Here is a 23,114-nt window from a genome sequence, read left to right as displayed (position 1 = left end):
TTACAGGGGACTTTGATACAATTGAAAGAACATTAGTAACATACCAATGAATAATGCAGTAGTCTATTTATTCTGTGTGTGGTTCATTTTTAAGATTTAAATCCATCCTGAAATGACCATTAAGTAATAATTTGCTGGAGTGAACTATATATTTTTTTTAATTTCACTTTGCTGAATAGTGGAATTATAATTCACACCCTTGAAATAATGGGCTTTTACACTCATTATTAACCAAAATCAACTGCAACCCATGTAATTTTCCATATTTAATTGAATTACATATTGTTCAGTAAAGATTTTATGAAACGATTATCATTTAAAATGTATCTTCAGATGTTCATTAACATACATTTAGTTCAATGTCTTTATATTTAACTTGAATGAAACTTTAAAATTCAGCAGCAAAAAATTTGCCTACTTTTGGAGATGACTGAGGGGGCTTTATTGTTGTATATAAGATAATAAACAGCAGACAAAAGATCAATCATGAACACTATTTCAAATTAAACTAGGATAGTAGGACTCAAACGATGTCAGGAAGTTCTTCTTCACACAAATGGTCAACATATGGAATCGATTTTCAGGTAAACCCTGGAATCATTTTGCATACTGATGGGAGAATTGTAGAGTATTTCTGGATGGCTGAGATGGCCGATTGGCATTCGGCATGTGAATCTATCTTGTGATTTTCCCTTGGCTTAAATTATCCACTGGTTTAGTTTATTTTAAAAAAGGGGGAAAAAAGACCTGTACTAGTAAAGTAGATAGATTTTAGTACTTTGCCAGCAGCAGAGATAGTGACTGTGACAGGGACACAAACTTTTACTACAGTCTCTGCAGCTGACACAGAACTGTACTTTACGAGCTTCCTGTGACTTTAGAGGATAAACTAACTGTAAGAAGCACACAAAGGAATTCTTAGTATTGGTGTTTTCTGTACACACTGTTGTATAGATCCCTCAAGATCTGAGAAGAGAGAGATCAAGTGCCCTACCCCAGGCTGTGATGGCACCGGTCATGTGACAGGATTGTATCCACATCATCGTAGCCTTTCTGGGTGCCCCCACAAGGATAAAATACCTCCAGAGAGTGAGTAGATTTCTTTTTATGAGATTGATCCTAGGATGGTTTAACTTCACAGCACTGCTAAATGGTTCATTTTACCTATTGTTGTTCCCAACACAGAGCCTCATGGCATTACTTAGGTGATTTTACATTTATTATTTGAAGTGGATAGAAAATTATGGGAGTTTTCACCCACATTCACTCCCAGCAGATAAAGCTCTGCCACAGGAGTGCCAATTTGTAAACTTACCTGTGTATGTCATTGACCACCCAGCAATGATATTGTACAAATAAATTATTTTCTCATATTGCATTCTTCTCTCTGGTATTTTAAATGGAAGTGTTAACCCTTATAAAATAAACACGTTCATGTCTCCATGAAAATAGCAGAGGAATTTGATTTGACCATGTAAAGTATTTGTGCACTAACATCGCTGACAGGTAATTGTCAGGCTGAGCATACTACCACTCCTGGGTTTGGGGTGACCATGATAAATTGTTGTTTATAAACTTATGTAAAAAATGTTCAACGGTCATCATTGACTCAGCTGTTGATAATGAAGATCACTTTTAAATCAATAGCATAACATCAAAAATTATCTTTCTGAAAGCAGACTATTATATTAAGAAAAAAGTGTCTTTAAATCAGAAAGTACATATTACACAGAATTACATGGAATATGCAACACAGAAATAGGCCATTTGACCCAACCAGTCTATGCCGGCATTTATGCTCCACTCAAGCCTCCTCCCACCGTTCCTCATCCAACTCGATCAGCATAACCCTGTATTTACTTCTCCCTCATATGCTTATCTAACTTCCCCTTAAATACAGCTATAATATTCACCTCAACTGCCCCTGTGGTACATGTGTGATAATAGTGAAAAGGGTCATGCTTTTTGGATAAACTGAACCATTTGGTCTATCAAATAAAATCCTTGACATAAAGCGTTAGTGCCAATGGTGGAAATATTTGCACTGCTTATAGTATTATCAGTGAGCTCCTTGATTAGTTGAAAACAATCCTAATAATGACTGTCTCAGAGATATGATTCTTTCTTGTGCACTTTTCGTTTAGGTAAAAACTTCCCGCATTTTAAATTATTTATAATTTAAATCTGCGCTCTTCAATCCCTCAGTGATTTACTTGTATGTAAAATAAGCTTATAACTGAGTCATACAGACCAGAAAGTTCCAAGTTCAATTGCTAGTTTGTGCTGAGTTAGCAGCAGCTGAAGTGATACTGTTGGCCTCAGCATTCCTGAGCAAGGAAGAAGAAAATCATTCAGGCTTCCTGCCCTTGATCGCTATCCAGTGACCCCTGCTGGAAAACTGTCTAAGTGGATAGTGGGTGAGAACAGGATCATATTTCCCTGTGATTCCCTCCCCACAAGGTTAAATATCCTGCAACATTCACAAATGAAGATTACCCACGTAACTGATGCTTATGATTTGGTCCATGAAACTAAAGCTCAGATGAAACGGCCCAAAACATATCTGCCAAGCAACTTACATTTTACAAGCTTTATCTGAACACCATCATGAAGTGGTGATACTGCTTCTAAAAAGGCAGTCAGTGTTTGATACTTTTTGCTTTTCACTTGCTTATTCAGTCCTTGCCATGCATGAAAATGTTCTGAAGTGCCCCACACCAGGCTGCACGGGACAGGGGCATGTCAACAGCAACCGAAATACACACAGGAGGTAGGGACGTTTTCTTCATATAGCTGATTCATTATACTTTGACATCATTTAAAGGTGAAAAATGCTGCAGAACAATTGTGCTACAGTATTGGGATGGATGGTAAATCTGACTAAAATTTATTCTTGAAGCCTTTGTTTATTTTGAAAATCTGCACACTGTTTTCCTTATATAGCCTTAGGAAAAAGATAGTTTCTGTCAATTCTTTTGGACTTTCAAAGAAGGTTGAACAAATGATTTCCTAACTTAGAGAGCAGGAAGGTAGCTGGTATCACACGTTAATGCTCCAGTGCACTATACCACACAGTCATGGTTAATCTGTCAGCAGGAGCAACACTGGACATCTCCCTAAAGAAGGGAGGGAAATCAAGATGTGCTAACAGCTACCTAAAGGCAGAGACCTGATAGCACATTGTCACCTGTCCTCTCCATCAGGTAATGCGCCTGGTTACGGAAATAAATTAAAAGTAACATTAATTATGGCAATCGTTTTTAAAAAGGGAGGAGGCAAATTGCCTCCTTCCAGGACTCTGCCTCAGAACAGGTTTCTAGTAGCTGTGCAGGATTGACCAGTTTTGACTTCTCTGGAAGAACATCTGCTACCTGATGCCTCAGCCAAGTCTCATTATGTTGACTCAGTGCTATTCATTTGCACTGTACATGGGTCAATGTATTTATCCAGTGAGAAGTTGAGCCACACAGAATCCAGTAGGTTCCTTGTTCCACTCCCAGCCTTTGCTAACTTTGCTTAACTCCACTGGGGTACATTTGACCTCACCGGCCCTGGGTTAGGAGAGAGATGGGAGAGGGGGAAAATCAGCTGTTCCTGATCACTGTCCAGTGCCTCCTGGAAAGCATCACAGCTGAACCTGATCTTGTCCTCACCTGACATTTGCACACACATATTGGAGCAGAAACCATGGTTATCAAGCGTGGCCCAGTTGTAGCACACTCACCTCCATGCCAGAAAGTCATGGGTTCAAGTCCCCCTCCAAATAGTTGTGCACATAATCCAGGCTAGCACTGAGGGAGTGTTGCACTGTCAGATGTGCTTTCTTTCACATAAGATGTTGAACAAAGGCCTTGTCTCCTTTCTGAGGAGAACATAAAAGATCCTGTGGCACTATTCAAAGAAGAGTGCTTCCAGTGTCCTAGACAATATTTTTCCTCAATCAGTATTACTAAAACAAATTATCTGGTCATTTATCTCATTGCTGCTGTGAGCCCTTGCTCTGTGCAAATTGGCTGCCATCTTTCCCTACATCACAACAATTACTATACTTAAAAAGTACTTAAATACCTGTGAAGTGTTGTGTGGCATGAAAAGTGCTAGATAAATACCAATTACTTTATTTTTTCTTTACCATTAAGTTTCCAAAATTTAATATAGTCAAATGTACAGAACTGAGAAGTTGACTTAACAGTTAGCTTGCTGAATAAAAAGAAATACTGAATATAACCAGCACCAAAATAGTGTGGCAAGCTTATTTATTTACAGTAGTCTAGAAATTACCAAATATATTTTCTGTTCAGTGCTGTTTCTGTATGGCATGCTTAGAACAAATGGGTTAATCCCTATATTCAAAAAATGCACAGAGGAATTTAGTACAAGATTGTTAAGGGTTCATACAAGACCAGTCACAAAGTGCAGCCCTATGTATCTATAATACAGTTTTTTATCATTTAGACGCAAAGCTGTCCTCATAAGTGTAGCTAATTTAAATTACTGCTTTCTTTGTCACAGCCTTTCTGGATGTCCCATTGCTGCTGCTGAGAAGCTGGCAAAATCTCATGAGAAACAGCATAACAGTGAATCTCCCAAGAGCAGCCAAAGTTCTGACAGAGTATTGAGGTAGGTTTACTACACCAAAGAGCCTAAGGCAAATCAGTGAAAGTTGCAAAGATTACAGCATATTACAAGAAACACCTTCTGTGCACCACTGTTTAGATAATCAAGAAATAACTACCAGGTGTCCTGTTTACATGCACAGATCTTGAAATGACACAGTCCGCAAATTATTTTTTACATTGAATATTTTTTTTAATCAATTTTAGCATGGAAATTCTGCGTAACGTTATGACAAAGCTGATTTTTAAAAAGCAATGTAAACAATATCTTAGTATATGGGTACATTACAAATTCGCACCGGAGCATATAGCTTTACTAGACTATGAGTGCTAATTGGGAATTTGGGCATAGAAAGCAGCGTATCCTGCAGGACTTTCCATCAATTGGAGGACAATCCTGTGGACCCACTGACCTTAATTATTGAAAGTAATTTCCAATGTTTATTTCCATTGGGGGAAGGTCTGCACCAAGTGTACAAATTTGTAAAATATCAATACTGTGGATATTATATCCATTCACATGTTTTCAGTGGATCATCTGATTATTAGAAACTCAAATAATATGTCTGATAAAATATGGATGGAATATGTCAATCTCAGCAATTTCCACATGTGGCATTCAGATAAATTACAACATGGTGTGACCTTAATAATACAAATTTGGATAATGGAGCTATCTGAATCTTGTGGCAGTCTTGAAAGTGAATTGATGTCCAGAAATTTCCACTCTAGGAGAAACTAGCAGGTATTATCAGCGTGATTAAGTTTGAAGCTTCTTTTACATTTTTTTGCACAAACTAATGTTGTTTGCACAAAATGAATGAAAATTAAAATGGCTTTGCTCATTTGGAATGACATCTCTAAATAACTGGAACAAGGCATAGGCTTGGACATTGCTTTGCAATTCAACTTTTAACTCCTTGTGACTTCCAGGCCGATGTGCTTCGTGAAACAGTTGGAAATTCCACACTATAGCTACAGGCCTAACATGCTGCCAGTCACCCCTCGTGCTAACCTAGCGAAGGAGTTGGAGAAGTACTCCAAGGTTACGTTTGATTATGCTAGTTTTGATGCGCAGGTTTTTGGGAAACGTGTGATCGCTCCAAAACTTCAGACATCTGAAAGCTCACCCAAAACATTTAAATGTAAGTAGGTATTTTGAAACTCAAAACAATCAAATATCAAGGTTGAATGAAAGCCGGAACCTGCAGCCTCTGTCACTTAATATTAGGAGTGACAGAAAAGCAATTTATTTCACGCTTCAGATTAAGTACTACTGAATTGATTGTGTTATTAGCAATTTTAGCATGAAAATTTTGTGCTACAAAATGACAAAGCTGATCTTAAATGGCAACATAAATTGTATCTTAAATATCTGCATTTATGATTATTTCCGATTGCATCTCAGTCAGAAACAAATACAGTGTATTACACCTGAAAAGGTTAAGGCTGATCAGAATCTAGATCTCCTGAAATCAGCTGTCCCTTTGATATGATCCATATCATTTTGTGAACCACAGAATTAATATTGAAATAATTCGAGGTGGAATATTGCTAACTTATTTAATTTTTCCATGTTTTCCTGCACAGCAAAACCATTCCCAAAGGCCTCCTCACCCAGTCACAGTCTGTCTACTAACTATGTTAAAAGCTCATCCTCATCTGGTGGCTACGACTATGCTCATGATGCAGAAGCTGCACATATGGCTGCCACAGCTATCCTCAATCTATCTACACGTTGTTGGGAAATGCCAGAGAATCTAAGCACTAAGCATCAGGATCACCCCTCTAAGGTAAGTCATTGCATCCCACTAACTGTATAGTGAGATGGGTTGTTTAGGAAATATTGAACAAGGAAGGTATAATTCAAGCATTGGAACATCTTAGGATTGTTTGGCAACAGGCAAAACCAACTGTTAAAACTACCAAAATATATGTGTGCTGCAGTTCGTTATTGCCATCAGCTCACATAGTTAACAGTATTATACGTCCAGAAATGTTTTGAGACATGCCTGTCACAGTTGTCACCGATCCAAATTTTTATATCACGCTTTAAAAAAAATTAAGCAAAGGAAAAGCAGTCCTGTACTGCTGATTTCCTCTGAGCTTAGGAAAAGCCAGGGATTTATAAGCTGTCATTCAGCACAGAAACAGTTACCCTCCAACTGACCCCAGCATGTGTCTATTATGTCATTTAGACTTGGTGACCTTAAAGGGACAAGCCGATTTACACACAGCTCCATTATACAGCAGAATAATACTTTGTGCTAAAATCGTGTAACACTCTTGCCATTATAAAACAGTGCACTCAAAGACTTACTATGAGCAAAGATATGGGGAGCTCCATTAGTAATATCAAACTATATTAACCAGGCTGACTAAAGTAACAAAAATATGATTGCATTTTCAAAAATACGAAGTAGTTTTTGATGAAACCCTTGTTCAATTATTTTGCAGAACATGGATATTGAAGTAGATGAAAATGGAACCCTTGATCTCAGCATGAATAAAAACCGTAAAAGGGAAAATGTATTTTCTGTGATAAGCTCGAATGTGAGGTCAGCAGATTTATCCTCCTCCTACCTTCATGGAAGCAACAGCACATGTAGCAGTGTAATGGGTTCTCCGCAGTCCAGTCAAACTTCTAAACAGGATGAATATGATGGCCCTATTGACTACACAAAGCCAAGCAGACAGAGGGAGGAAGAGTCTGAAGAGGTGAGTTCTTGCAAGGGTAACATTTGATTGACAGCTAATGAGAAATTTGCTGTTTTCTGTTAAGTCAGTGGCATCCGCAAAAAGTGTATCAAAAAATATATCATTTGGTTTACAAACAAATTCAATTATTAGATAAATGAAACAACATAACCTCAACACATCATTTGGTTCAAAATACTTTATTTCAATCATACTTTCATCACTCCCCCTTTCTCCTTTATTCTCCTGCAAGTGATGACTGACTCATAAAGGTGACCCTAGTTGACTCAACTTCCAAATTCCCCTTCCTGCCTGATGACTCAGCTCAGATCTAGAACTACCCATGCGGGAAATTTTGATTATTGTTATTCTGTGACTCAGTGCAAACATATGTAAGTGCTTCACAACATTAGATCATCTCAAAAATGTCTTATTTACAAAAAAAAGCTTGCTGCACATAGTGAAGGTTAAATTGCTTGCTGATCCAACTTAAATATCAAATCATGACATTTCTCAACATGAAGCATATGTGATTGAAAAAAAAGTAGAATTGAGATAAAGTAATACCCCAAGACCACATTTCTGTTGCAATAACGCTACATATGGCACTGTGGGTGTACCTACAAGGACTGTAGTGGTTCAAGAAGGCAGCTCATCACCACCTTCTCAAGGGCAATTAGGAATGGGCAATAAATTCTGGCCTTGCCAACAATGCTCACATCCCATGAAAGAACAAAAAGCACATACAGAGAGGGATAATGCATGGAATACCACAGCCTTTCTTTCAAGTAGCATACCTGCAGTATAGTTCTGGTTACTTTCATATTTATATGAAGCAGTTCTGTATGCTTAGACTCAATCTGACTCCAGACTGCATCAAATAAAAACTGCCCCTAGAATTCCAACTTTTGCTGCTTGGCCATGGCAACAAGTGGAGTATGACATCAGTGAGAGGTGAAGCCAGGTTTCAAGGTGCCCTCCTGTCCAGCTGTGTTGTCCCCACTTCTTCAACCTGAAATTATTGTAAATATGCGCAGTTAGATCACCAATGTGCCTTCCATAAATGCCATGGTAAGAATATACCACGGTACAATATATGTATGAATACTGGTGTACATCTTCTCTCTTTAAAAAAAGGGTTTTGAAAATTTAATTTTTAAAAATTGTTAATATCTGGGCCATTAATTGTTAAATGCTTTCCTGCTTCAATTCATAATCCTCTTTAGTTATTAAAATAAAATATAGTAAAGCAAAACACATACTAAAAAACTTACTGCAGTTTTATTGTTTTGAGAATGTGAATGCTCCCATCTGTATCCTCAAAACATTAAAGTCTACCAATCAAGGAGCCCAGCCCTATATCATATTACACTATTATTGGAATTAAAGGGCTTAATTTTTAAAGTCATTTGGGGTCTGGATCGGAAGTGGGCAGAAGTGCAATTCGGTGCCATCGGCTGCCAGTTTGCCTGCGATAGGCAGCCGATCGGATCCCGAGCCATCTTCGATGAGGGCAGCTCTGGGTTGGGTTAGCTCCCCATCGCTTCCTGGCAGGCAGTCAATTTAGGCTAATTCTTGAAAATTATAGGACCAACATGGTAGACTCAGGGTGAGAGGTGGGCCGGGGGGAGCTAATAGATCATGCGAGGGACCCCTCCCCCACAGACTCATAATGGCCACCGGGCCACAGCTGCAGTCACTGGCTGTCCCCTGGAGGGGTTGCCCCTTCAGGATCATGGCCACACAACTGTAGCTTTTTAAAACCTTAGCTGGCCTTCTTTCTCTCTCCATCTTCAGTGCTCCCACCTCGGCCAGTGAGGCTGTTGATCACCGAGTGCTGGAGGGCCTCCCATTGGCCCTCTAGTGTCAGGAGCCCGCTCACCGTCCTTTGTTGGACGGCGAGCCTGCTTCCTGGCTGCAAATTGGCTGAGGATTTGAAAATCCCAGTGGGCGTTGTTACGACTGAGGTGGGAGGAGTGCACTGTCCTTTCTAGTTCCACTTCTTTACATATATTTAAATATTTACCCAGTTACCGGTACAACCAATCATGCACTCTATATTTTTATCCCAGAATAAAATACACCAACCAGGTTTCTTTAATAAACAACAAAATTGTCAGTGAATTACAAAACAAAACTTAACCAGTAATGAAACAAAGCATTAACACATAGATTGAAATGTGAAAGATCTGTTTTTAAATTTTCCAATTATACTCACACACACTGGAAAAATATAGAAATTCTCTCTGCAGAGGTCTGTTAGAAAAAAGACAAAAAAATGTCCACTTTGGCCAAATACTTGCTATTCTTGATAAAAAAAAGATATGGAAGGAAGTCGGCTGTCCCTTATTTGGTCTGACGTCCAGGTATATGGAGACAGGTCACTGGGATCATTTCAGAAGCAGTCCGTTCTGGAGATGTTGAGAATTATTCTAGTAGGCTTTCCAGTGGAAATGTGGCATCAAGGCTTTTCCGCCAGCACACACTTTAATTACAGGATTTTTCTCAGCTTTTCAGGAGCTATGCACCAGCAGGGATTTTAGCTCCCCCACACTGGATTTTTGCAGGATTTCTTCAGAGGTAGAGAAGGAGGTGAGCTGGGTGGTTTCCTTTTCCTTGGTAGAAAAATACCAACTGTCTTCGAACAATTCACACCCCAACTAAACGGAAAACAATGTTCAAACTCCAAACAGAGAGTCGACCTCCTGACCTCCGTAAACCTTGAAATGTGGCTTCTCTGTAACCATTTTTCCCCAGGTCACCAAGGGTTCTGTTGTTTACTGAGCCCAAATCACAGGTGGTTTCCAGCACAGGTGGTTTTCAAACAACATCTCAAGTGTCCTTCTCGTGAACTTGGTAAAAAAAAAACATCCATGGAATATTTTCAGTTTTAACACAAGTCCTCAAAAAAAAAATGTTTATTTAAATGATAGCACTTTGGTAACAGTGTGCTTCAAACATGCCATGCAGGTCAGGACCCAAAACCGGATTGAAAATCCAGTCTATCCTGCCGCTGCTATATGACTGCAACCTAGATGTCACAAACTGCAGGACTCTGGCACAATGTGTGATTAAAAAACAGCATCAGAAATAACAGTAGCTCAAAAAAAGCTATCCCAATGCAAATTATGTTTAAATAATACAGCATGGATAGCCTACTGGTCTGTTCTACAACAGGTGATGCTGTTTGGACTAGACAGTAATGGATTTCTGGTTCCTTGTGCGGGTAAGTAATCATTGAGGGTAAGTAAGTATAAAATGCGATTTCCCATTTCTTTGCCCTTTTTATTTATTCATTAATGGGATGTGGACGTCGCTGGCTAGACCAGTATTTGTTGCCTATCCCTAATTGCCCTTGAGAAGGTGTTGGTGAGCCTTCTTCTTGAACCGCTGCAGTCCATGTGAGGTAGGTACACCCACAGTGCTGTTAGGAAGGGAGTTCCAGGATTTTAACCCAGCGACAGTGAAGGAACAGCGATATAGTTCCAAATCAGGATGATGTGTGGCTTGGAGGGGAACTTGGTGTTCCCATGCATCTGCTGCCCTTGTCCTTCTAGGTGGTAGCGGTCACGGGTTTGAAAGGTGCTCTCTAAGGAACCTTGGTGTGTTGCTGCAGTGCATCTTGTAGATGGTACACACTTCTGCCACTGTGCGTCGGTGGTGGAGGAACTGAATGTTTGTGGATGGGGTGCCAATCAAGCGGGCTGCTTTGGCCTGGATGGTGTCAAGCTTCTTGAGTGTTGGAGCTGCACCCATCCAGGCAAGTGGAGAGTATTCCATCACACTGCTGACTTGTGCCTTGTAGATGGTGGACAGGATTTGGGGAGTCAGGAGGTGAGTTACTTGCCGCAGGATTCCTAGCCTCTGACCTGCTCATGTAGCCACGGTATTTGTATGGCTACTCCAGTTCAGTTTCTGGTCAATGGTAACCCCCAGGATGTTGATCGTAGGGGATTCAGTTCCATAAGCAGGCTGATGACAGAGACAGCTATTTGGAAGTCATGGTACAATCCAGAAATGGTTTTGGGATTAATTGAAAATTGGAAGTTTGCTTACCCAATTTCCATTCCATGATCAGGCTGTTGTGCACCTGTCACTCTAAGAGATTCAGAGTTTAATGGATTATGACTTCTGAAGAGTGGCAGCCAACTCATGATGGTCAGAGGTCTTTGTGAGACAGAGGAAGTGAATATAGTGACTAATAAAGTACTTTGAAAATAATTATATTTTGTGATCCTAGATGGAACCTGCCACCTCTTCATTCCCCTCATCAGAGGCAGGAGATTTGGAAGTGATGGATGAAAGTATAGAAGATAAAAAGTACCCAGGAGAGGTCACAAGCTCCAGCCTCAAACTGAAATTTTCATGCAAGGATGCCAAGAAGGAATTAATAACGTAAATAACCTCAGTGCTTGACAGCTTTGTTACCTGTAGCTAGCTAATATACAAGAAGGATTGGCATGCCTGAATTGTCATGTTAAGTTTTTTTTTAGTGCCACATGATAAAGTGTCTGCTACCAAAGCAGATTGTTACAGTTCTGAGGCCTACAACTGCTTAGTATTTCAGCATATATGTCACTGGGACCGAATTTCTGCATTCCCATTGGGTCACTAATGATACATGGATGTGTTGTCATGGGGAAATTGAGATGGGCAGCTCACTGTATAGTAAGTACCTTTCACCCAAATCACTCACAGACAGCAGTGACAGTAGCTTAAGAAATTAATGGCCAAGATTATCCTCCCTTTCAAGCTGGTAGTGATAAACAATTCTTAGACTGAGGAAAAAATATAGGAGAAAATAAAGTGCTTTTAAACAAAGAAAAAATGCATTTTGTATTGACAATACATTTTTCGAAAAGAGAAGCCAGGCATCATCGTTATGTAATTAATTAGGTCAAGAGCTGAAGACTCTATCAGATAAGGCTGTCTTTTATTTAGTTTTGTTCAGACACATTTCTTTCATCCAGATTCTACAAGGTAAAATGAAATGGCCCCATTCTAACTCTTCTGTGTTTATTCAACTTTCTCTTAGTTGCCCAACCCCTGGATGTGATGGCAGTGGTCACATAACTGGAAATTATGCCTCGCATCGCAGGTATTTTGTGTGATTTTTTTTTCCCTATGGAATTATCACTCAATTTTTCACAACACGGTAAAAATTTGATGAATGACTCACTTGTTGTAAAAATACATTTTATTAAATTCTGCTGATGCTTCTATTGCAGCCTCTCTGGTTGTCCTTTGGCAGATAAAAGTCTAAGAAACCTCATGGCTGCCCACTCTTCAGAACTCAGGTTTGTTTGGTTTTTATAATATTTGCATGTTCAGCCACATCACAACATTTTGTTATATTTCTTATAATAGTTTGACATTTGAATCATTTTCTAATAGAACTTATCCAGTAAAATCTTTTTTGCAGCAACTCATGATGGCCATGTTGTTTATTCATAAGTGAGATGCAGTGGAATCTGCTTAAGCACAAGTCTAAAAGGAGCAATTTTCTAATAGGTTCTGTTCTTTTCCAAACCTCTTATATAAAAATTTGTCCTACTATTAAAATCCGTAGGGCTTTTGCAGTTTTTTTTAAAATTATCTTTTGTTTGTAAATGGCATTGCTGTTGGATCAGGCTACTATTTACAACATTTCGCTGAATTGTTAAATACCTTCTTCTGCAATTTTTCCATAATTTTGGCAGAAAAGTTACAGGAAATTGCATTTTACCAGATCAATAAATCTTTGTGGGTTGAACCTCAGTAAATGCTGTTACAGCTATTCTTGTGTGATTCAACTTATAAGCAACTCTTTTGTCAGTCCTGACTAATTGCATGTAAAAAGATTCTACTAAATATGCTAAAGTAAGATTCCTTTCATTTTAAGGTGCCCAACTCCAGGTTGTGATGGTTCTGGTCATGTGACAGGGAACTATACTTCTCACAGAAGGTGAGGCCTATAACACTGATCAGCTAAAGTACTTTAATATTAGATGGGTTGTTTCTTGGTCAGAGATGCTGATGCAGTTGATCGATTTTTAAAACCGAGGTCTGCAGACCCTATGGGATCCTCAAGTGGATCCCAAGAGGTTCACAAAGTCATCAGATTTCTGTCCATCTTATCACATGCCAGCAACACAGTTTCTCAAGAGCTCTGAATTCTATATTTTTCTGTTCATATTGATTCACTGATTACTTCTTTTGTTGTATATTAAGAAAAATAATTTCTACAACGAAAGCATTGGTTTCCTTTAGGTAGCTGACACTGTCTTTTCCTGAGATTAAGAGAGGGGGTCCCGAAGAGCATGTTAGTATTTTAAAGAGGTTCCCCATATAGAAATATTTGGAAACTACTGTTGTAGTTTTAAGTTACTATGTTGCAAACAGAACCTGAACTATTCTGTGCTGAGCGGTTTAAAATACAAAGATTAACCAAGAAATTAAAAAACTTCCAATCACTTCAGAGTTTACAGGGGTCAAGTTTTCTGGGTGATGATTTTCTGTGAAATGAATGGTCAATTTGTATTTAAATTCTGGACATTTTTAAACTGTTCAATTACAGGATGGTTTAATTATCTTAACAGCCCCTAATCTGCCTTATTAATAGATGGCTTAAATTCATTATTCATTTTTAAATTAATAACAAGGTATCAAAGTAGTCTGCTGCAAGATATCTTTTCTGTACAAACTAGGAATCAAAAACTTAACAGAATGACCGACTATCCTGAAAGGCTTTATGCTGTAACTATGGAGTGGAAATTACTGTTAGCAATAATAGCATGTTAACACTCAATGCCATTGTATGCTCATTATTTTAATGGAGACACAGGGATGTCACACAAACAAATTGGGGCCAGTTTTAACTTGGCATATTCAGCGTTAACGGGGCCAGTAGATATACCACCCTGGTAACACAGATGCTCCTGCCACCACCATTTTTAAGGGGGCCTTCCCTTGGATAGCTAGAGCACCCACCTGTCTCAGATGGTAGCCTCTTGGTGATGCATATCAAGGTACTATGACATAGTTAGGAGGCCGATTGCAATTTGCAGGAACATATGACTGGAGCGGGTGCCACCCATATATCTTGGTATTCAGCAGCCTTAAGGGGACTGATGCTGCCTGCTCCAAAATTGGTCCGAAACGTTTCTGGGTTAAATTTTTGCAGAGCCAAAAGAGCTCGCCCTGGCTCCAAAACAAGATTGCAGGTCATGCCCCATCCGTATTCAGCCCGTCGGACCTAGTTGTGGGCTAGCACGATTGCCTGATATTGCACTGGCCCAGAGTCAGCGAGATGCAGCAGGACACCCATTCAGTACCTGCAGCTCGCCCTGGCTCCATGGGCATGAACCCCAGCCCTCTAAATGGCTCAGGCTCCCCGATGACAGGAATGGACAGGCAGCCAGTGCACTCTGCCAGTCAGCTGCCCGTAAGTTATAAGCTACTCCATTATGTGTTCATCAGCTATTGTCGCAAACTGTTTCTACCCACATATCTCCTCAACGACCACAATTATTCATTTGTGTGGGATGCGTTGATATCAAGCAGCAGCAGTTCATACCCTTCATTGTGAGTCAGTCCCATTCTGGTTGTTTTTACAGCTTGTCAGGGTGCCCACGTGCAAAGAAAAGTGGACAGAAATTAACACCGACCAAGGATGATAAAGAGGACCCTGAGCTCATGAAGTAAGTTTTGAACATATTGCTGGCTTTGCTCTCCTGTGGCAGAAGCTAATTCAGTTATGTTTCATAACTTCTCCCACTAGAAGCTGAAAAACTGCTAAAACTCTGAACTACCTACACATCCTGTAAATAGTTAGAGATCAGTTTGTTTTTCACTAATCACACCAGTGTTAGTTGCAGGTCAGTCAGTAATACAATAACAACTTGAATTTATGTGACACCACTAATATAGCAAAATTTCCCAAGGTACTTCACAAAAAGAGTTTGGGAAATGAGGAGGACTTAGGAGCAGAGGTAGAGAAAGTGACCTTAAGCTTTGGTTGCCGAGATAAATCGTGAAGATACATTTGAAAGTGAGGAGAGATATAGCAAGATGCAGGAGTTTTAAAGAGATAATTCCAGAGTACACGGCTGTGATGGTTCAAATCATTGTCACTGATGGGTGCACAGTGGACCCGAGTTAGAAGAACAGAGCCAAGTTGAAGTATTGAAGGAAAGTGTAGAGGTAGGACATGGTGTGATCACGGAGAGATTTGTAAATAAGGATGTGGGTTTTGAAATCATTATCTTGGTTGAATGGGTGTCAGTGGAGGTTATCTAATGTTCTATGGGAATTGCTGATGGCAAAAAGTTTCTGCGGGGAGTGGGTGGAAATGGGAAATTTTGTTCAGAATAGTCCTGGTACATACAGCATAGGAATACTTGATTTAATGAGCACATCTCTTGATGATGTCATAGGAGATTCCAAACTAAAACTAACAGTATTTTGAAGACCACTACCCCAGTGTATCTGAATCTTTATCCCATTTCCAGCAACATCCCAGAGCTGGCAGGCTGTGGATGGAGAACGAGTCACACTTAGAGCATTGGGCTCTAATTTAAGGAGCCCTCGACGCCGAAATCCTTGCCGGGGGTGCCTGAAGAAGGCTGCGGATGAGCCCCGCCACGGACATCGATACCGGCAGGGCCTGGCCAGATCCTCCCTGTGGCGGCGAGGCACCGTGGCAGCCTCCCTGGCGCTGGGCGACCGGACCATAATTTGAATATATAAATCAATTAAAATAATTAATTTAAATAAACTTGCGTCACCTCCTGATGTCCCGCTGCGATCTTCAGGCTGGCACTCCTGTGCCTGTACCTGTCTGGGGTAACGAGGTACAACACTGGTTGTGGGGGGAAGGAGGTAAGTTTCTCAGTGCGGGAGCCGAGGGACAGGGTCAAATTAACGTCGTGGGTGTAGGGGATGGTGGGAAGGGTTGTAGTTTAAAGTTTGTGCAGTTTTGGGGGGGAAGGTCAGATGATAAAGGTAAGTGTTTTGGGGGGGAAAGGGCAAATAATTTAATTGTTATTGGGGGGGTGGGAGAGGGGCAAAAGAGACATATTTATTTAATTTCATTAAATCTTTCTTCAAATATTTAAATATGCTGGTAGGGCTAACAGCTGTTTAAAAATGGCTTCAGCGCCTGCGCACATGCAGCTGACACCATTGCCAGGGATGGACAGCCCATCCCCTCCATGTGATCGCGGGGGCAGCCCGCCCCACTTATTTAAATGAGCCGCCACGCTTGGAAGCGAGGCGGCGGGGCCACCATTTTTTTTGTCCGCCGCCAAAATCGGCTAATAAAATTCAGCCCATTATATCTGCTGACAGCCGTATGTGAGGTGGAAGTCAGGCAAAAATGGACCCAGGGTTGTATTACGATAACCATTGAAACAAAACATTTTTAACTTTTGAGGTTTTAAATTAGAACACTTCATTACTCCAAAGTTCAGCCCCTTCAAGCTTTTGTGGGACACTTAGGTACATACTATAGATCATTGCTGGCAGCAGCTAAAGTTTAGTCTATTTTTCGAATTAACTTACATATATATCCACCTGTGGAGATGGAAACTAAGTTCCCCTGAGCTTTGTGGGTTAAATTGACAGGGCTCGTACCTGCAAGAAACCTATGGGCCTCCATTTAAATGCTACATTCTTGTGTCTTTGGGAACTGATGGACAGATTTTCAAGTCTGTAAAACTGAGTTTTATTATTACCAGACTGTACCAAAAACCATTGATTTGTGTTACAGCAGTTCAAAGTTTTGAAGGCAGAAGTTGAATCCCTTAGCATCTCCAGTTTTAGGAGAGGCAGGAAGGGTAAAAAGAAGCCAGATTTGGGATGTGTGTGGGTTATAAATCATTATTCAGTGCCAAGGCATGATATCCCAGTGGTAATGCTACTAGACTAGCAACCCAAGGGATGTGAGTTTAAAGACCACCATGGTAAGTTGTAAGTAATTGAATTAGTAAATCTGGTCATTTTTAGGCTGGTGACACATAAGAATGATTGGAAAAGGACTTATCACACCTCACTAGTCTGTTTGCTACGTGTGACTCAAGTCCCACACTATGGGCTGGATTTTATGGGCCCCCTGAGGTGGGGTAGGAGGCGGGGGCCAATAGATTCGCAATCGGTGGTGGGGAGTGGTGGGGGGGGGGCGTTGCGGGGGTCTGTCAACTAGCAATTTGTCCAGGGGTAGGTTAGGCCGATGACGGCTTTCCTGCCCAGAGGCCAATTGAGGCCCTTAAGTGGCCTATTAACAGCCACTTAAGGGTCTCTTCCCCCCGCTGCTCGGATCTTACCAGCGGCGATGGGGGGGCCAGGGAGGTGGGGGGGGGGCTCCGCCACGTGGGGATGCCGCCTTGTAAAACGAGGCACCCTCCCACAACAGGCTTTGGGGGGGTGGCATCTCCTTCATGGGCCACAGATTGCCCTCGGAGGGCCCCAGCCGAGAAACAATGCACCTTCCAGGACCCCCCCCTCCACCTGGACTTTACGACCATCTCCCCTCGCCAGGGCCTTCTGGCCTGGCCATAGCAACCAACACCACCCCCCCTCACTTACCTGAGGTCCGGGGTTCCAGTGCTGGGTCTGGGTCCGAGGCCTCTGCAGTACCGGCAGTGCCACCACTCCTGAAGGCGCTGCTGATACTGCTGAGGTGCCGGCCGTCTGATTGGCCAGCAGTTCTTGGAGGCGAGAGTCCCATCTTTAAAGGGGGAGATCCCAGCACCAGAAATGTCACCTCCGCAACAACGGAGGATCGCGCCCCGGGAGGGGGGGGCATGAAAATGGCAAGGCGAGGTTTTTCCCTGCCTTTTTGGCCTGGCACCAGGAGCCCTACATCCTGCACAAAATCTACGCCAATGTGGTGATGCTTAATGTCCTCGGAAACCAGGGATGGGCAATATCCGCATTCCAAGAGAAAGTTTTAAAATAATTAAGAAAAGGGTTCAGTTCCGAGAAAGATGGACAATATGGGCCACTTCTTACTGTAAATTGAACTGACTCACGTTGTATCTCGGCCATAGGCTTTAATTCACAAAACAAAATAATTATTTTAATTTAGAAACAAGTGTTGTTACAGATCTATATCTGGCATCTAGAGGATTGAAATGTTTCCGAGTGCTCATTGTCTTCTGAAATTAGTGCTGCAGTGTTGACATGGCAAAACTGCCTTTTCTGCTGGCGTATACAACATTCCTACGAAAAATAAACTAGGCAGTGTCATTCTGTTCACCAATATCAAATCTCAGCATACTCAACATCCAAAAAAATAAAAAAAATAATCAGTTATTGCAGCTACTTATACCTGCACAAAATCAATAAACATTTGCATGAATCTATTATATGAAATACAGTCAGTATATGTAAAATGTGGCCCACTAATTTTGCATAATATGTTGCACTAACACTGAAAGTTATCTATGTACAGGAATACATTTTTATTATGATGTCAGTCATTTTTGCCTAAAGCATTAGAAAGGTTTTTTTGCAAAATTCCCTTTGAAATTATTTTGGGATGGGAAAAAATCTTGTTTTTGTTTCTAATGTTTGTCTCAATTTACAAAGTAAATGGTTTCTGAATACATGCTTCCTTAGAATGTGATATTCTTAGTTGAAAAACTAGTATTTAATCACATTACACCAGTAATAATAATCCTTTAACATTTCACAAGCAGCTGATGACTTATTTAACTCATACAAATGTCCTAACGCTCTTTAACCCAGCTGTGAACGGCGCAGTTTTTGTGTTAAAAAACTGAATGAAAATTGAGTAAACCCGATTTATCCAGGAGACACTGCATTTCCATAACGGGCCTAACGCCTGTTTTAAGGGAAAATAGAAAAATAATCTCACCTATTATTGGTCAGACATCTTTCAGGCATTCTTGAAGCACAGGATGTTGCTCCTAAAGTGGCCCTTCTTAGGTCTGTTTTATACCTTCAAAATGTAAGCAATGGAATCAAGTTTTTTCCCCAGTACAAAATCTCATCAAATCAACACTTAACCATCTTTTCTTTTGTTTTAACGGGTAAGTTAAATTACTTCCATATTGAACATCTTCATTGTAAGATCTGCCTGTTTTGCTGTTCAATAGCAGCTTACACCGTTTTAGTTTTCTGTGGTTTGCATCTGTAGAGTTGACGATAATTCAATAGGAGTACCATTAATGTGACCTTCACACCAACATTTTCCCAAGTTAATGAAAGTGGTTAATAGCTGATTCAAGGCTCCAACCCTGAGCTCACTCCCACACTCCTGATTGATGAATGTCATTATTAAAATTCCATTTAGAATTATACTGATAGCATTACTAAACTGCATCACTAAACATTTAAGGGCAAATTATATTCTAAAGAAGGTTTATGCAAGGTGCAGGATTAAACTCCAAATCCAATTGATGTATTATTATCCAAAATACTTTGTTTATATCTTGAAGTCTTACAAAGCAAAGTTCATTTTTGACCACATGCCATGCAAATATATTAATTCAAAAGAGGATAGTGACTGACAATTACAGGGTAGTATACTTATAATTACATTACACACTATTTGTAAAGCAACAAACTTTTATTTTTCACATGTTTGCAATCTTAATTTGTGGGTTTATTAGGGTTTAATCTTGTTTTGTAGAACAATGCACTTTTGAATATTGTGCCTTGATTTCCATTGTGAACTTAGCAATAATATGCCAGGAACCAAAGCAACATCTTATAGTATTCCAGTACGATGTTATAGTTGAGCCTCAAACAGAGCTATTGCCAGCAACTTCTGGCTTCTGAGTCTCAAACGGTTGCCATTTTCAGGGATTCAAACCTCTCACCAACATATGGTCATTTCCTATTCACTTCCATTACTGCAACAGTGGCACTACAAAATCTTCCTCCTTGTTAAAGTCATTAGCACCAGGTTTGTTCTAGTGTTATACACAGTGTTTGATTTGACACAGTGGAATGCTATGTCTTAACAAAGCTAAAACAGGCAATAAAATAGACACATTGAATGTTCAATGTCATCTCCCTCCACCTCATCTTCCTCCTCATCTCTTACCTCCTGCTCCTCCCCCGATGAGCTGTCTCCTTCCAGGGCCTTACTGTCCTCAAGGTCCACACCTCTCTGGAGGGCCATGTAATGGAGAGCACAGCAGACCACCTCAAAGACCGAGACCATTGCAGGACTGGATTAGAGGGCACCACCCGACCAGTCCAGGCACCAGAATCACATCTTCAGATGTCTAGTGACCTGCTCAGTGGTTGTCTTGCTGAGCAGGTGGCATTGGTTTTATCGCCCCTGTGCCTCTGGGGCTCTCGTAGAGGGGTCAGTAGCCATCTCTTCAAGGGATTTCCGTTGTCCCCTAGGATCCATCCATGTACTTGGAGGGTTGGAGATCTGAGACAGCATGGACTAGCAGAGGATGAAGGGGTTATGGCAGCTGCCAGGAAAGCGAGCACAAACACGGAGGAAACTCTTGTTGTGGTCACAGAGCAGTTAAACTTTGAGGGAGTGGAAGCCCTTGCTGTTCATGGATCTCACTGGGTGCCTTGATGGCCACATGGATGCAATCGATGATGCCCTGCACCTGGGGAAATCCAGTGATGGAGGCAAAACCCAATGCCCTCTGAGCCTGCAAGGTCGTGTCTGGGGTTAAATGAATGTGCTGTCCAGCTCTGGCAAAGAGGGCATCAAAGACCAGTGAGATGCAGTGGTGTGCAGCCAATTTTGAGATGCCACCAAGGTTCGCAGCTGACCTTTGGAAGGAGCCAGAGCGAAGAAGATCAAGGCCACAATGACTTTGACGGCCACTGGCTGGGTATTGGAAACCAGAGGTGCGAGGTCTTCAGCAACCAGGGCACAGACGTCTGTGACCGCCTGCCTGGAAAGTCGCAGTCTCCTGTGGCACTGGGTCTCAATCATCTCAATTCAGCTCTACAGCAGTAGATCCCGTTTTGAGGGCTTGGCTTCTGTTGCCTTCCTGCCCTTCTTGCCTCTCCTGTGCCCTCCTTTTGCCTCGGGTTCTGCCCTTCCTGTGAAGGTGTTGACCCTCATCACCACTGGGCCCAAAATCTGACAGTCTTGCCCCCATTGCCAGCTGGAACCTTCCTTCAGGGCAGGTGGCTGCCCAGTTGTCCTTGGCAGCCTTGACCCTTGCTCTTTTGCCCTCACAATACGAGTGGGGGAGCTGACCCCGTTCAGTAATCATCAGGGCGGGTCTGTGCAGGGTAGGAATTCCATTCTCTTCCCAACTGAGGCCAATTAAAACAGTTAAAAAGCTCATTAACAGCTTGTTAAGGGGTGACCTTTAAATTTTTAAAGGGATGGACAGGTAACCCATACCTTGAGAAACTGACCAGCTGAAAGCAGATGGATAAAGAGTGGGGAGCCAGTCACAGCTGTCCCAGGGCAACACCCCAGCCCCATAAGAGGGTCAGCGAGGCAAAAGGGGACTTGGCACTTGGTAAGAGGGTGCCATTGGTACTGTACAGGTAGCAGGGAGAGTGGGCACTCAGCGCCATGGCCCCAGAAGCCATGATCATATTTTATGTGACTTAGGCAATTAATTGCCTGCAGTTATGGCTTCTGCCCCTCTGGGGCAGGATGTCCTGCTTCCAAGTGCTGTGGACTAATCAGAGGGCTGGCAGCTCTATAGTCCCAGCAGTGCCACCAGCAGCAAAGGCCACTGCTGGGACTGCACCCAGCGAGAAGAGACACCATGGGCACGGCCTCAGAAGTAGTAAGTGGAGTCTGTGTCACCGGGGCCAATCAGCCAGGCCCCGACAAAGGTGGGGGGTTCGATCGAGAGGGCAGGGTGGGATGTTCCAGCAGGGGTGGCCCCTGCCGCTATGAGGGGCCTCCGTGGGGCACAGGGTGCCCAATCAGGAGGGTCCTCTACCCAACCCGCCCACATGGAGGCCACCAAGTATTATTGGGCAGCCTCGTCAGGTGTGGCAGTGCCCTGTAATTGGCTACTTAAGGGCCTCAATTGGCCTAAGGGTGGGCAGGCCGCCTGCCACCACCCCCGCAGCTGGTAAGGTCCCAGCAGGGGTAGATACTTCCCACCATCCCAAATGATCTTACGCATGCCCAACCCCCCACCAACCCCCACCCCCCAACCCACTTCATGGCAGGGTGTGTTACATTCTGGCCAGAGTTAACGTTCCAGATCGATGACTCTTCATCAGAACTTCTGATGACAAATCATCGACCTGAAATGTTAACTTCTCTCTCCGCAGATGCTGCCTGACCTGCCGAGTATTTCCAGAATTTTCTGTCTTTTTTTCAGATTTCCAGCATCCGCACTGTTTTGCTTTTGTACAAACTTAACCTCCTTTAACTCCGTTTTTGTTATGCTTCTTCTATTTTCAGAAGGAAGTAAATCGTAAAAATAGCTTTAAATGCAGTCTTTGTGCACCTTTTACTGATGTCACAACCCCGTTTATTCATGTCTTTTTGTTAATATTAGCAAAAAAGCGGCACGTCTTGCCCTGTGCTAATGAAGACTAAAGAATAGTACGTTAAGTAATGAACACAGCAGTACTATAATATTTGACACACTTATCTTAAGATAGATTACCTTGTACTGAATGAGGGGGGCAAACATATGGAAGAGCAATGTTTAACAGCCTCTTTCCCAGTTGCAACTCTCAGTGCATTTTATATCAAGGGACTGCTGTTTAATTAATCAATTATCTCTGTGCATGCTAAAGGAACAATTTACACCAGATGCTAAATATAACAAGTTTAGCTTTTCTAATTATCGCTAAAATGATGCTAGTTTTTCCATTAATTTCTGCTATATCTGC

The 23,114-nt window shown here is 41.6% G+C and overlaps 1 protein-coding gene across 3 annotated transcripts in view; it reads left to right on the top strand.

The window, feature by feature from the left end:
* The window catches only part of LOC137378480 (myelin transcription factor 1-like), a 179,766-nt gene that overhangs the window by 127,823 nt on the left and 28,829 nt on the right, over positions 1–23,114 (top strand). Inside the window, exons 8-18 of one of the 3 annotated variants that reach the window (XM_068048810.1) lie at positions 955–1,089; positions 2,680–2,770; positions 4,513–4,620; positions 5,550–5,761; positions 6,207–6,409; positions 7,074–7,334; positions 11,554–11,708; positions 12,349–12,411; positions 12,542–12,610; positions 13,195–13,257; positions 14,909–14,992. In XM_068048810.1, coding sequence (XP_067904911.1) covers positions 955–1,089; positions 2,680–2,770; positions 4,513–4,620; positions 5,550–5,761; positions 6,207–6,409; positions 7,074–7,334; positions 11,554–11,708; positions 12,349–12,411; positions 12,542–12,610; positions 13,195–13,257; positions 14,909–14,992 — 1,444 coding nt within the window. The remainder of the gene's footprint in view (positions 1–954; positions 1,090–2,679; positions 2,771–4,512; positions 4,621–5,549; positions 5,762–6,206; positions 6,410–7,073; positions 7,335–11,553; positions 11,709–12,348; positions 12,412–12,541; positions 12,611–13,194; positions 13,258–14,908; positions 14,993–23,114) is intronic. The other 2 variants (XM_068048808.1, XM_068048809.1) reach the window with 2 other exon arrangements.

The sequence above is a fragment of the Heterodontus francisci genome, chromosome 16, assembly GCF_036365525.1.
Source record: "Heterodontus francisci isolate sHetFra1 chromosome 16, sHetFra1.hap1, whole genome shotgun sequence".
In the NCBI taxonomy this organism is placed as follows: domain Eukaryota; kingdom Metazoa; phylum Chordata; class Chondrichthyes; order Heterodontiformes; family Heterodontidae; genus Heterodontus; species Heterodontus francisci.
Note: the sequence above shows the minus strand (reverse complement) of the source record. Positions and strands in the feature narration are given on the sequence as shown.